At 43.7% G+C, this 14,006-nt stretch overlaps 1 protein-coding gene across 4 annotated transcripts in view; it reads right to left on the bottom strand.

Moving 5' to 3' along the window:
* Positions 1–406: 406 nt before the first annotated feature.
* PARVB (parvin beta) overlaps positions 407–14,006 on the bottom strand; it is an 88,655-nt gene continuing 75,055 nt past the window's right edge. For all 4 annotated transcript variants that reach the window (XM_006127729.5, XM_075899641.2, XM_006127730.4 and 1 more), the window contains exons 12-13: positions 10,898–10,970; positions 407–3,745 (exon numbers count right to left, since the gene is read on the bottom strand). In XM_006127729.5, coding sequence (XP_006127791.1) covers positions 3,669–3,745; positions 10,898–10,970 — 150 coding nt within the window. In that variant the 3' untranslated portion in view covers positions 407–3,668. The remainder of the gene's footprint in view (positions 3,746–10,897; positions 10,971–14,006) is intronic.

The raw sequence follows: 14,006 nt of genomic DNA, 5'->3' as shown, positions 1-14,006 counted from the left end.
GGACAGCTTGTCTGGTGGGATGTCATTGCCCTTGGCGAGCGGGGGAAGACTATTCAGTGACTAGCCGAAAGGCTAAATCAGTAAGAGGAAGTACTCCAAGTCATGGACAGGGGAGCACTGATGGTGAGAGAGCAACTGAAGGCAAGGGCCACCACAAGCTAATTCCCAGAGCCAGGCAGAAGAAAGTGCTCCTGCCCTGGACTCCTTTATATGCTGTCCTTCTAGTGCCAAAGAAACAGACTGTCATGTGCCTGCTCTGTTTTTAAGGCTGATGCAGACCAATATCACATTGGCCTCTTGGAAAATAGGCAGGATGGCTCTTGTCTTCATCAAATACATTCTTCATTCAGGTCCTTCCTTTTATTATGACTTCATCCATTAAACAAGCCAAAAAAGAGCCAGAACGTTATGCAATCATCATTTATTAGAATAAATACAGTTGTCACAAACCATGCATTAAGTTCCACAACATTCCTGCTGTGACTTTAGAAAACATAGAATTGCATTGTAATTTGCTTACAGTACACTACTTTTACACGCTCTCTAAGCCACACTTGTCCAAGGTATGACAACAAGTGCAGTATCTGAACTGAAAGGTTGTTTTGGGCAAGGGGGTGGGGGGGAGGGAGAGGGGTTATGTTTAGTAATAAATCCAGAGTGAACATTAAAAAATAGTAGGAAAGATTCTGAAAATGCATTAATATACAAAGCACTGGGTTTCTATTAGGGGAAAACCAAAAAGTTCTGAAAGTTTTTATGCTGATGTAAACTCTGCCTTTGTTGTTATTTGTGATCTTGTGACATTAGGACACAGCTGATGATAGCTCAGGCCTCTGAGCCACAGAACCAGCTGTAACACAACTGGCTTGAACTGAACCTGCAGTTCTGATGGTGAAAATACCAGGCACGTTACATTGGCTGCCTTTACAGTCTATCTCATTAACAATATATTAATGTGGAAGCTTGAATGCAGGGCATGCAGTATTCAAGAACAATGCAACAAGCCTCAGAATTCCCTTGCTTTCTCTACCCAACTCTACGCTATGAGGCATAATTCAAAACTTCCAGTAACAAACAAAATATTAGCTGTCCTGTCCTTTAGCACTGATGGGGTAAAGCCTCTATTTTTAAACATTAAATCCAAAACATATTAGCCCATTACAGCCCACACATTAAGCAGGTCATAGACTAGGAATGAAAATAAGCAATAGTAGCTGTGGTTGGAGAGCTATATCAAGAGGTTTAAAACTCGGGGAAGCCCTTAAGTTAAAAGCATCCTGTTGGCAATTTGCCCATGTCATCAAGGTCCCAAACCTGGCAAGAGTACTCAAGCAAAGACTAACTAATAGCCCAGTGGTAAGAGCACTCATGTAAGATGTGCAAGACCAAGTTCAGTGCAAACCAGCACTCTACCTCAGTTGGAGGGGGGAGACCTGAATTCAGGCCCCCCCCAACTCCTAGGTGTAGCACTAATTGCTGGGCTATTAAGTTTCCTGGGGTGGGGATCTCCTGCTCTCCAATTGAAGCTTTTCCCACTTCATAGACAATATTTGAGTCAAAGCAGGAATTTAGAGTAATTGAGCAGGAAGGTTGAGGATCTAAATTTTGGCCTTAGATGCCCAAAGTGCCAGTTAAGCGCCTAAATTCCTTTGTGAATCTAGTCCTTACAATTTAACTCATTAGTTCTTTAGTCACCATAGCATCTTCCATGGTAGATGCGAGCTGAATTTCTAACAGAAACAAGTAGAAACCTTCTCCCACTTTTTCCCCCCCTCACAGTAACCCCATTAGGCTACTTTTAGACATCAGAAAGAAACCTTAAAAAAAGATGTTTTCTCCCTTTGCAAGGTCACTGCTAAAGTGTCAAGAAACAAAAATGTCAATGAAGAGAAGAAACTCTTCTGTATAATTACACCACAGTTCACAGTAAGGGGATACATGTTTCCTATTGCTCTTTAAACATGAAGGGTAAATACAGACCTGGTATAAGCAGATGCATTTTATTTGTAATCAATGAAAGATGGGCCTCTGCTTATAACAGGACTGTACTTGGCCCAGAAAATGCAGTAATACATTCTTCCTTGATAGGCCACTCTGTTAATTGCTTTACATAAAACCTGGCAGCCCATAACATGTGATTAATGTGATAAATAGAAAACAATAATATAGTGGTTCTGAATCTTTCCTCCACACTCTGAGGGAAGGAATGCTCTAAGGTACGTAGCCTACAAATAACTTACTTTAAAATGATAATACTATTTCTTTTAAAAGCCCTGCCCATAATCTGCTCATCCCAAACACATCCTAACCTTGCCTTCTTTGTACATTTAACTACATTGCATCATTAGACAGTCTCTACACTCGGGTGAAATCCATCAAGTGCTGTAAAGGTGTCTTATGACAAAGCAGATACATTCAAAGGGTCTATTCTTCTCAAGCCAAACTCCCACTGACCCCACTGGTAATTTTGCCTAAGGACTACAGCACTGGGTCCAGAACTCATAGCAGTAGCGAAGTATCACTGGGATTGTGGGATGAAGTTAACTCAGCCCTGGGATCACACCTCTAAACTGCTCCAAATCCAGTGCAAGTCCCATGGGTTTGATACTGGGGTACACAATACAGTTTTGCTCACTGTAAACCCAGGAGACGGAGACAACATCGTATTGAAAAATGACTTGTCTCCATTTAATATTTAAGACAAAAACAACAGTTTTGTTTACAGACCTTGGGCTCTGAAATATTATAACTGCCATTGCCTTTAATGAGAGCAGAAGCGGACACATTAGCTTTTCCCCAAGAAAGTAAAAGTCAACCTTGCACCTCAAAGCAATCAAACTGTCATTCCCCCGGTTCATTCCACAAATGGTTAAAAAAACTGCACAAATCCAGCCAGGCCATCCATTCTTGACCAGCTCCTGACAGCGCTGATCCAGTGACTGCACATTTTAAAGTGTGACTGCAGCTCCCTCCTCAGCACAAAAGGAGGGGAGAAAAGCAGCCATGGCCAGATTTGTCAATCATTCCATTTCCAGGCTAATCGTGCGTAAACATCAAGTGGAAATAATACTGGGTGGTATGAGGTTAACATGAAAGGTAGGAAAAGCTCTCCTGGGTTCTTGCGTACAGTTTCAGCTGGTGTCCTTGGAAACAAATACAGTGACACACACAAGCCTTAATGGAAACCATGGAGTTTCCAAATACATTACAATGAAAGTATTTTGTATTTCTAACACTCAAGCCTAGTGTATTTTCCACTAGCAATGGTAACCAAGTAGTTTACTAAAGAAAGTACATAAAGGCATTGCCCCATCAAGGCAGATTCAAGTTTTTCCTATTTATCCAAGTAGCTAGTAGAACATTTCTTTATCAACAGAACAAGAAAGCTTGCTGACCTTAGCAAACAGACCCACTAGTATCTCAGAGCACAAATGTAAAAACGATATTCAAACGATATTTCAAACAATATTTGTAACAAAAACACAGACTATTTTCAGCGGGCATATCATGCAAAAAGTTACATAGAGATAATATGAACAAAAGAAGGAATGCTATCATGCAGCATGGAATAAAGTGTAAGGCACAAAGGGAACATAAAGGGTATTTTGTTTTTCCCTTTTTCCCCTCTAAGGAGATTGTGAAGATTAGCAACTCAGCAGCTTTCAGAGTCACTCAACATTCTTGTACTTCGTGAACAGGTTGTATAAAACTCTGAGGGTAGACTTCAGATCCAGGTTAACAACATCTGTGAAAGAAAAAAAGAGAGACATTCTTAGGTTGTTTTAGTGCTACCTCCCAGTTTCCTCTTAATGAAAGGGTCTTCTGATCTGTGAACTTAAAAGAATACAAACAAATCAATTTGAAAAAAAAATCTAGTTTCCTTGGATAGCATCATATGATAGACTTGTCCATTACTTTAATCACTGATCTTTTTAAACGTCTATCTGGAGGGAAAAAAATAAGAAAACCCCCCATTCCTGCCTGATCTACAATCTATCACAGCCTGAAGGGTTCTTCTGTCTCAGACCCGATATCTCCATCTTAGATACCATGTCGCAGCTTTAACAACTTCTAGTTAGTTTCTACCAGGGACATTGCTAACCAAGGGTCCAGAGTAGGGATTTAAGTCCCAATTGTATACTTCATGTGAGGTTCTGGAGGACCCAACATAACTCCACCATGTAGAACTTCTGCAATGAGTTGCTAGGCGGTAAGCAGCACTTAAAACTCCTGCTTTGTGCGTGCCAAACCTTCCTGCATCCCCTCTCGCTGTGCTGGAGTGTAGGTACATTTCCATCTGAGCAAGGATGGGGAGAGTGAATCAACAGTTACAGTCCACCAAAACCACAGACCTTCCTCCCCTCTCCCCCCCCCATTCTCCGCCTTTGCAAATTTCAAGCTTATAGCTCATCGGTTTGGCATTCTCCCACCTCAGATGCACAACAGAGAAAGAGCTTCTCTTTTTCTGTCCTGTTTTTTGACGATAACAGAGAGGAAGTGCCACAGAGAAGTACATTACAAAGGCTGCAAGGGGGACATGTGGCACAGAGTGCCCTTGCAAGACAGAATCTCCCAACATCAGCAGCGCAATAATGGGGAAAAATGGTAGGTAAAGATATGGGAAAAGATGAGGACAGGAAGGAAAAATAGAATGAACAGGAAGAGGAAAAACATATAAAACAGAGAATAGGGCAGCAGCACCTCAGAGACTAGCTATCATGAGCTCTCATGGGCACAATCCACTTCTTCAGACGACCCCTCAGAAATAGGAAACAAATTGAGGAGAAACCTTTTCGAGAGAGGAATGCAAATGCAGGTGAACAAAATTGCAAATGAAACACGGATTTGAATTTCCCGCGCTTCTTTTGCATAATCGAAGTCCGGCCGCTTTTTCAAAATACTCTATTTCGAGATTAAAAAAAGCTGTGTAGATGCAGTTATTTCGAGAAAAAAAACCCTTTTTTCAAAATAACCCTTACTCCTTATAAAATGAGGTTTAAGGGTTATTTCAAAAGAAGGGTTTTTCTCCAAATAACCACACCAACATACCCTATTTCGAGATAAAAAATGCTATTTCAAAAAAGTGGCCGGCCGCGATTATGCAAATGAAGCATGGGAAATTCAAATCCACGCTTCATTTTCAATTTCGCTCGCCTGCATTTGCTTTCCTCTCTCGAAAGAAGAATGCAGTGTAGACATACCCTCGGAGGTTTAGCAGAATTCTCTCTGTAGATCAACGTTTTCCAGAAGTCTTAGGAAGCTGTTTAACACCCCAGCAGCACAACACTCCCAAAGGGCCTGGGAATATGCTGGTACATCATTCTGAGGCAACTAGATATGTTGCGCAGAGACAGATTTGAATGTGAATTTCGCCTGAAAGAGCCATGTTTCCTACCAGCCCCAGCTTCCGCAATCAGCAAGCCAAGGGGAGGGATCTTCGCTGTAGGCCAGAGAAACCTTTAGGCAGCCAACCTATTGGTGCTTGCAGACAACTTGAAGTGCCAATACCAAACACATAGCTCTGGCAGTGCAGAGCAGCTGTAAACTGGCCTAAAAGCCTAGCTGATGCTACTGTGGCATGGGCAATCCCCAATGGGCATAGCACTTGCGGTGCCAATTCCATACTTCCCGCCAACACAGAGTGTCCCAAAGGAGGGAAGGAAACTGCCAGAAAGCACTGCAGTGCACCAATCTCCCTTGACTCCACTGTAGGCAGCTGGAAATTAGAGCACCTCTAAGCTCTGACCTCTGCCTGAGCCCAAATCACCCTCCAGAAGCCCTGTGCATTGGGGAAATATGAAGAAAACATAACACCCCCTTCCACTGCTGCACCAAGCACAGCTCAGCTAGAGCCAAGGATCAAGGACTACATTTCTAGGTGCCAGTACTGGCCTCTGTCCTTTGTTATAGTTTCGGATCTGCAAGGTAAATGAATGGTGCAGCTTAGTTGCAATAATTGCTTCATAGGTGACAGGTGGTCCTACGCTTTCAGGTATTCTTAGGGTATCTGCACCATCTCCCATTGCACCACTGGTTTGCTTCATCCCATCCCTCCTATTCTCAAGGCTCTGTGTCATAATGACCGCCCCGAACACAGTGTGGGTGTCCTTTCTGAGCCACTGCCACAACTTCTGCCTCAGCTGTTGGGAGGGAATTAGAATATGTTGCTCCCTCCTCCTGCCAAAAAGGAATAAACCCCAGTCTTTTACTTGCTAATGTAATGATTCACAGACTTTAAGGGCAGAAGAGCCTATAATTTTCTAGTCTGACCTCCTAACACAGGCCAGAGAACTTCACCGTGTAAATCCTGCACTGAATTTAATAACTTGTGCCTGTACTAGAATGTATCTTTTAGAAATACATCAACTTTTAATTTAATGAGCTCAAGTGATGGAGAAGCCACCTCATCTTTTGGTAATTTGTTCTAACGGTTAATTACACTCGCTTATAAAATGTATGCCTTATTTCCAGGTTAATTTTTCCCTGCTTTCAAAAAACTTCTAGCCTTCAAATCTTGTTAAACCTTTGTCTGCTAGATTAAAAAGTAATGAAATATCAGACACAGATCCTCACTGCATAGGTAATTATAGGCCATGTTGAGAAGCACTGACTAGAGGGACACCAGACGTGCCCAGGAAAACACATGATCTCAATCTTCCACTTCTTGTAAGAAGAAGTTTGTGTGGCCAAATCCCAACCAATGTGATTTGACAGAATGCCAACAAAAGGTGGCAATAAATCATAAAATAGCCTAAAATAGAGTTTGAATTAATGACACTTCTCCAGCCTGTCAAAATCCCTTAGGAAGATAATAAAGCTGCCCGCTACAGTTCACACTAATGATGTCGGGCAAAATTTTGCCTTGAGATGTGTCTATTGTATTTAATGGACGTAATTTGGCCTGTAATTTGTGCAGTGCTATATACACCACCCAAAATGACTTTTATATTTTGTTGTGGGGGAAGTGAGGGGAGCAGTGTGTACTACATTCTTAGCACTTTCACACTGCAGAGTGGTGTTTCAGTGCCCCATCCTACAAGAAGTAATTCAAGAGGCCTTTACTACCTGAGTTAAACCAACTGTCCATCAAGGACAATAAATGGCTTCTGCCCAGTTAATTTGGGAGCAAAGTGACAACACAGCAACAGGGCATACACAGAAAATCCCCACCTAAACCATTCTGTGGAGCATGAGAAAATGAACCACGACTGAATTGCAACTCAGGGGGACACTAATGTGTGCAAATGCCTATCCTTCAACACCCCCCACACAAAGGTGAAAGGAAACAAGCATCACCTCCGATGCAACTGTCCCTTTCACAGAAGCATCTGTGCAAAAACAGCACCTTCTCTGCTAGAAATCCCAGCTCTGTGCAGCATATCAGCACCCTCACTCAACAGTGTAGCCAAGGGGAACTGGCGCCACAGGAGAACTGTATACTCGAGACCAGCAATTACGGGGGATAATCAGACCGAGAAGACTGCTGCATTACCTAACCTTGCCCTCCTACTTTTATTAATAAATTTGTTTTCTACAGGGTACAATCATCAGCTGATTTAAAGACCATGGAGACACTGAAACCTGCCCCTGGTTCTCTTTACATCCTCTGCCATACACTGAATCGAAGCAAACCACATGGAGACTTGAGGAAAGAGGAAAGTAAGTTTTAAATGGTTTTCCTGCAGTAGTGTCTGGCTAAGCTACTTGCCTTGACCTCTTATGACCCTCATTCTCTCCACTACACTAACGATGCCAGTTCTGATTTTGATCCCTCTGCCCCCTCAATCTTCCCCAGGCCCCATACATGGAATGTCTTCCCAATTCTGGCTCTCCAACCGAATAGGTTCCCTTCATTCAAGTCTCTCCTTAACGTGCACTTTAAGAAACAAGAAACATGGCCTGAGCCACAACGCCATGCACAGGCCTAAACCAAGTAACTGTGGGATCCTGATGCCATAACCTTTGCACCTTCCTCATCTCATCCCCTCCCTGCTATTGTCCTTATTTTTCCCATGGAAAGTTAGACTGAAGACTCCCTTGCGCCTCCTCGGCTTTCTGTTTGCTCTACAAAAAGCACCCAGGACGCATCTGAGGTAGACGCAATGAAAACAAAGATTGCTTGAGTGATAGTCCAGGAGACAGAATTCCTCTCATTAGTCCAAAAGAAAGCAGCATGAAGAGAGTGCAAGCTTCTTGACACTGCTGCATTCATTAACTTCAGTACTCAGAGGTACAACCTTTAAAAAGGCAAAAGGATTATTCTGGCTTCAGGCTCGTTCACTATTTAGCCCTGCACCACTGGAGCCAATAGGAGCTTGTGTCACTGATTTCCATAGAAACAAACTTAGTCCCTCATTTATTTGTGTCTGCGATCAGGCTGAAAAATAGAGTTAATAGGGAAGAGAACGATTTTAATGTAAACTTTCCACAAGGAAAAGTATTGAGAGCACCAAACTGATCTAACACAGGCTATTGAATAGCTATTATATAGCACTATCATTTACTAAAATCCTGCAGTCTGACTTGAACCTCTTAATAGTGGAGTCTACTCCAGTCATAATGCACATTATGGGTATGTCTACACTACAGTGTTATTTCAAAATAGCTTATTTCAAAATAATGCATCTCTACACAAAATATATTTCGAAATAGCATTTTGCTATTTCGAAATAGCATGTCCACACTGAGTGGAGGCTGAATTGCATTTAAGGCTGGTCGGAACCAGTTCCTGCAGGGCACCAAATCAGGACTTACTGTGTGGGGCTGCTGCCTGAGGCTATCTAAGGTCTGTGCTTAAAGGAACCCCCCCCAGCCAGCCAGTTCTCAGGTTTCCCTGCTTGCTTGCCTACCTCGATGAGGGACAGCAAAGCATTTTGTCTCTGAGTGCTCTGGTTGCCCTCACTCGGGACACCACAGCACTCTGCAACATGGAGCCAGAGCTGCCCCTGGGCACTCTGGTGCTTCTCGTGGAGGCGTTGCTGCGAGCCTGGCTGCACTTTCTGCAGGCTGCCATCTGGGAGGTCCATTGGGAGGCTATTAGTATCCAGGAGGCCCTGCGGGAGAGCTTCCACCCTGTGGAGCATGAAGAGCCTCTCTGGTCTGCCCCGCTGGGAGCTTGTGCCTCGTTCCTCCCTCACGTCCTTCCACTTACCCCTCTCTAACCCCCTTCCTGATGTCAAATAAAATACATGTATTTTCATGAACACAAACTCTCTTTATTTAACTAAACTGGGGGGAGGAAATGAAACTCTGGTGAGTCTGGGGAAAGGAGGCTGGAGAGCGGAGAAGAGAGGGTAGGAGAGGGGAGGGGGAAACCTGGGAGTAGAGAAAGATGGAAGGGGGAAGCAGCAGCTCAGGGCTCAGGGGTGGAGGTGTTGCTAGACCAACTTGATTTTCATGCGAACCTGGTTCTGGGTTTGCATGTGGCCTTTGGTGGCCAGGCTGACAGCTATCCTGCCATAGACAGCCGCGTTCCTCCATCTAGTGCGGAGATCATGGACGTTGGGGGCAGCCCCCCCCCCAAACCTGAATAAGGTCCATGATCTCCACCCTGGACCAGGAAGGTGCCCACCTAATCCGGGCCCTGGCAGGCTCTTGGGAGCTGGCAGACTGCTCCTGGGGAGTGGTGAAGGGCTGGCTGCCAGTGGCTTGCTGGCTTATGTTTTGGGGTCATTGGGTATGGGGCAATGACTGCTGGCTTTGGTCTGACAGGCTTGGAGCTGGCACAGGCACCGTGGCCAAAGTCGACCCCTTTAAGGGCTCCAGAGCGGGGGGAGGGAGAGGAGTGTTCTTGGTTGAGACTGGAGTGGCCACCAGGGTTCCCTGGGAAGGCTGGAGGCCCCCTATTTTGAAATAAGTGTCTACACAGCACTTATTTCAAAATAGCTATTTTGAATTTGGCGTTATTCCTTGTGGAATGAGGTTTACCAAATTCGAAATGAGCGCGCCGCTATTTCAAATTTATTTCGAAATAATGGTTTGGCTGTATAGATGCTAGGAAAGTTATTTTGAAATAACTTTGCTGTGTAGACATGCCCAAAGGGAGACAACACAGATACGCATAGAAAATCTTCTGGATAAGAGGGCATCAAAAAAACAAAGTTTTACTGTGTGAGTCTATATAACACAGTCAACAGGTTTTTCATCTGGCATTTTGGGAAAAAGGGGTGTGCCAGTAAGCAAAAAGTTCTAGTTAACTAGGAGAGGGGGAGGGAGGAATTGTGGGGTTGGGATATGGGAGAAGGTATGGGGCACGTGATCTGGAAGAGAGTTTGGGTGTGGAATGGGACTTGGTGCAGGGGGTCAGGGCACAGGAGTGGTTTCAGAGAGCTGGATCGGGGGGTGGGGAGGCGAGAGGAGATGTTCATCTCAGGCAATTCCCCACAAGCAATGGGGAACCTCTCTGCTGCTGCTGCTCCTGGCAGATACGTAATTAATCAGCTTCACACAGCCTCCACCCATAGGCAACAGGTCTGCAGCTCCCATTAGCCTTGTTTCCTGGCCATTGGGAGCTGCGGAGCTACTGCTTGAGCCCTGAGCCCCCTTCTGCACCCAAAATCCTTCCCGTCTCTGGCACCCTGAAACTTCCCATGCCCAACCTCAGCCCTACACCCCCTCCCACTTTCTGAACCCCTTCTGGCTATTCATCCACCTAAGAACAGCTGGCACGTCACTACTTCTGAGGAGCCTGCCAGCCCTATGCCAACCAAACTATAAACCAGACTTTCTATGAAGATCAGAAATGCCCATTTATAGAGTTCTCTGGCTGATACAGGGTCAGATAACAGCTTTTATTGAACATACCACCACAATATTATTTACTAATGTAACCCCAAAGATTGTAATTGAGTAACACGAGAGATATAATTACCACTATGCCTGTATGAATATATATTACCTTCAGGACGAGCCTTTGGTTTCTTGAGCCCTCCATCTTGCATCAACTCAAAAGCAAAGGAAACATTATGGACCTGCAAAGAGCAATATATTTAAATTTCCAAATCCGAACACATAGTAAACAAAAAAGTTACTTGCTTCTCCCTTCTCTGTCATTCAAAATGATGCTGGGATTTATTTTGTTTTTAAATAAACGACATCTGTTGATCTGAGTCCCAAATGTTTTCCTCTCAGGAGTAAAGGCAGCAGAAATCAAATCTACTGAAGGATGAAGAAGAAAGTTTCCAAATTTAAAGAGTCAAAATGTAATAAGAGCACATTAGGAATTACAACACACCATGAAAACTCGGCAGAACAATTAAGTGTTGTAGACTACTGTAGTGTGCTACAGAGATTGATAAATCATAGAAATGTAGGGTAGGAAGGAACCTTGCAAAGCCAACATGTCACAGCCTTTATATGAGGGCAGAAACATCTGCATTTATGGTGAGCTCTTCCTGCCTGTGTACTCAAGAAAAATTATAGTGTTTCAGACTTTAAGGAACAGATCATCGACCAACCAAGCTGCAAGGAACTTAACAGCAGTTACTCAACAGAAAACAGGTTACAATTAGAGGGTATGTCTACACTACCCCGCTAGTTCGAACTAGCGGGGTAATGTAGGCATACCGCACTTGCAAATGAAGCCCGGGATTTGAATTTCCCGGGCTTCATTTGCATAAGCGGGGAGTCGCCATTTTTAAAACCCCGCTGGTTCGAACCCCGTGCAGCGCGGCTACACGGGGCTCGAACTAGGTAGTTCGGACTAGGATTCCTATTCCGAACTACCGGTACACGTTCCACGAGGTGTACCGGTAGTTCGGAATAGGAATCCTAGTCCGAACTACCTAGTTCGAGCCCCGTGTAGCCGCGCTGCACGGGGTTCGAACCAGCGGGGTTTTAAAAATGGCGGCTCCCCGCTTATGCAAATGAAGCCCGGGAAATTCAAATCCCGGGCTTCATTTGCAAGTGCGGTATGCCTACATTAACCCGCTAGTTCGAACTAGCGGGGTAGTGTAGACGTACCCAAAGAGATTAGAAGTAAAGTCAGGCTTAACATTTTCAAATTATTTTCACTTGATCATTACAAACTAAGTACCAAGGAGCAACAGTAAAGGGCTGTCCCAGCAGAAATAATTAAAAGCAGTATTTTGAAAGAGGAAAAGAGGGCTTCTGAGTGTTATAAAAAGGAAGAGTCACATTAACAGAGGATCTATAAATCTACTCTTAAAATTAAGGCAAAGTCACAGAAGAGAACAGGGAAACACAGGGAAAAGAAAATATGAAGAGGATCAATTAGAAGAGAAACCTGTTGGGAAAAAATTTTAGTCTGAATGGTTTTAACATGAGCAATCAGCTTTTCTTCTGGGTGCCTACTGAGTTTAAGAAATTCTTCCTCTCTGCATGTGGAAAGGTAATTCAGATAAAGAGATCTTTGTAGTCTTGTGTCTGTAAGTGACTGACTCTGGAGACATTATGCGACATGGGGGGGGGAATTTAATTAAAACTACTCATCTCAGTGAGTGGGGGAGTTATGCATACAAAATCTCTTTGTATTAGGATGAGAAAAGGTCCCCTTTGTTGGTTTAATTTTAATCTTTCCTCCTACTCCTATTTTTCCTTAATTTATTTAAGCAAAACTAATTTCAGAGGTAGAAAGAGATGCACAGTTAAAAAAATAAAAGCTAACTAATCCCTCCCCTATATTCATATACACTAGGTCTACACAAGAGGATGAGTATGAATCAAGATACACAAGTCCAGTTACATTAATTGTGTAGCTGGTATCAGCATACCTTGATTCAAATTTTGGTGCTGTTCCTGAGAGGTTGACGGGACTACTGGTGCCACTGGGGGCACCCTCAGCATTCAATATAGTGGGTCCTTACTAGTCCAGCTCAATTGAACCCCAGAAGATCAATCTCTGGAGCATCGATTCACAGGTAAGTAGAGATGTGACCACACATACTCTTTTCTTCAAACCAGTTATTACTGGTTCTTATTACTGAAGACTGGTTCAAAACAATACCTCATAACTTGGTGAATCTCATGCAGCTAGACATTAAACAAGCAACAACATATTTACAGTTGCATAGCTATAGCACTATAGACAGCCATCGTATGATTTTATACTCCGGAAAATTCAACTCAAAAGAGTGTCAGAAGAAAAAGCGAAGCAGTACCTATGAAGGTTTTTCTATGAAGGTTTTTCTATGAAGTAATACATAAATTAATCTTTCCCAACCTGCTCTATAAACACAGCCCACACAAGAGTATTAAGTCCTTCCTCACACATGCCCTTCCCATTTTTCTTTATTACGGAAAAAAAAATACTCTAAGGGCCACATCTATACTAGCGAGAAGATTGACGCTGCAGCGGATATGGAGGGAGCCCCCCCATCAACGCCAATACTCCACAGTTTGCAAGGAGTAAGGTAAATCGGCAGGAGCATTTGTTCCCATTGACCTCCCCTTGCGAAGCCAGGGCAAAAGATCCAATTAAGGTACATTGACTCCAGCTACGCAATTAATGTAGCTGGAGTTGCATGTCTTAATTCAAACTTCTGGGTATAGACCTGGCATGAGATAACAATGGTCTCTACTCAGATTTTATCCTTTGGCTCGGTTGCTCCTAGGGATTCCTCTCACAGGACTTCTCAGACCACATCCTGGATCATCTTCTCTCCTGGAAACCACTCCTACTTCCCATACATCCACATCCGGCAACTAATCACCTGCCTCAATGAGTCAGCAAAACCCACATGGCTGTTTCTCAGTGGGATCAACCCTGGTTAACAGGGCAGGGTGTTTCAGGCAAATACTTCAGCTAGTTACAAGGCTTTCCTAATTTGGTAAAACACATTTTTGCTCCATGGTGCTAGTATGATCCCTTCTGTTGAGGAGGAGCTATATCCATTAAAGGTGAGTTGCAACAGAGACCATACTAAGGACATTAAATTGCATTTAATCAGCTAATCGAGTAGCCAATGGAATTTCCATCCACTGCTTCAATAGTCGATAAGGAAGGAAACTGCAGAGCCACAGCGGGGTTAGCTCCCAGCCCCGGGAGC

Source organism: Pelodiscus sinensis, chromosome 1 (genome assembly GCF_052426305.1).
Source record: "Pelodiscus sinensis isolate ZL-2025 chromosome 1, ASM5242630v1, whole genome shotgun sequence".
In the NCBI taxonomy this organism is placed as follows: Eukaryota; Metazoa; Chordata; order Testudines; family Trionychidae; genus Pelodiscus; species Pelodiscus sinensis.
Note: the sequence above shows the minus strand (reverse complement) of the source record. Positions and strands in the feature narration are given on the sequence as shown.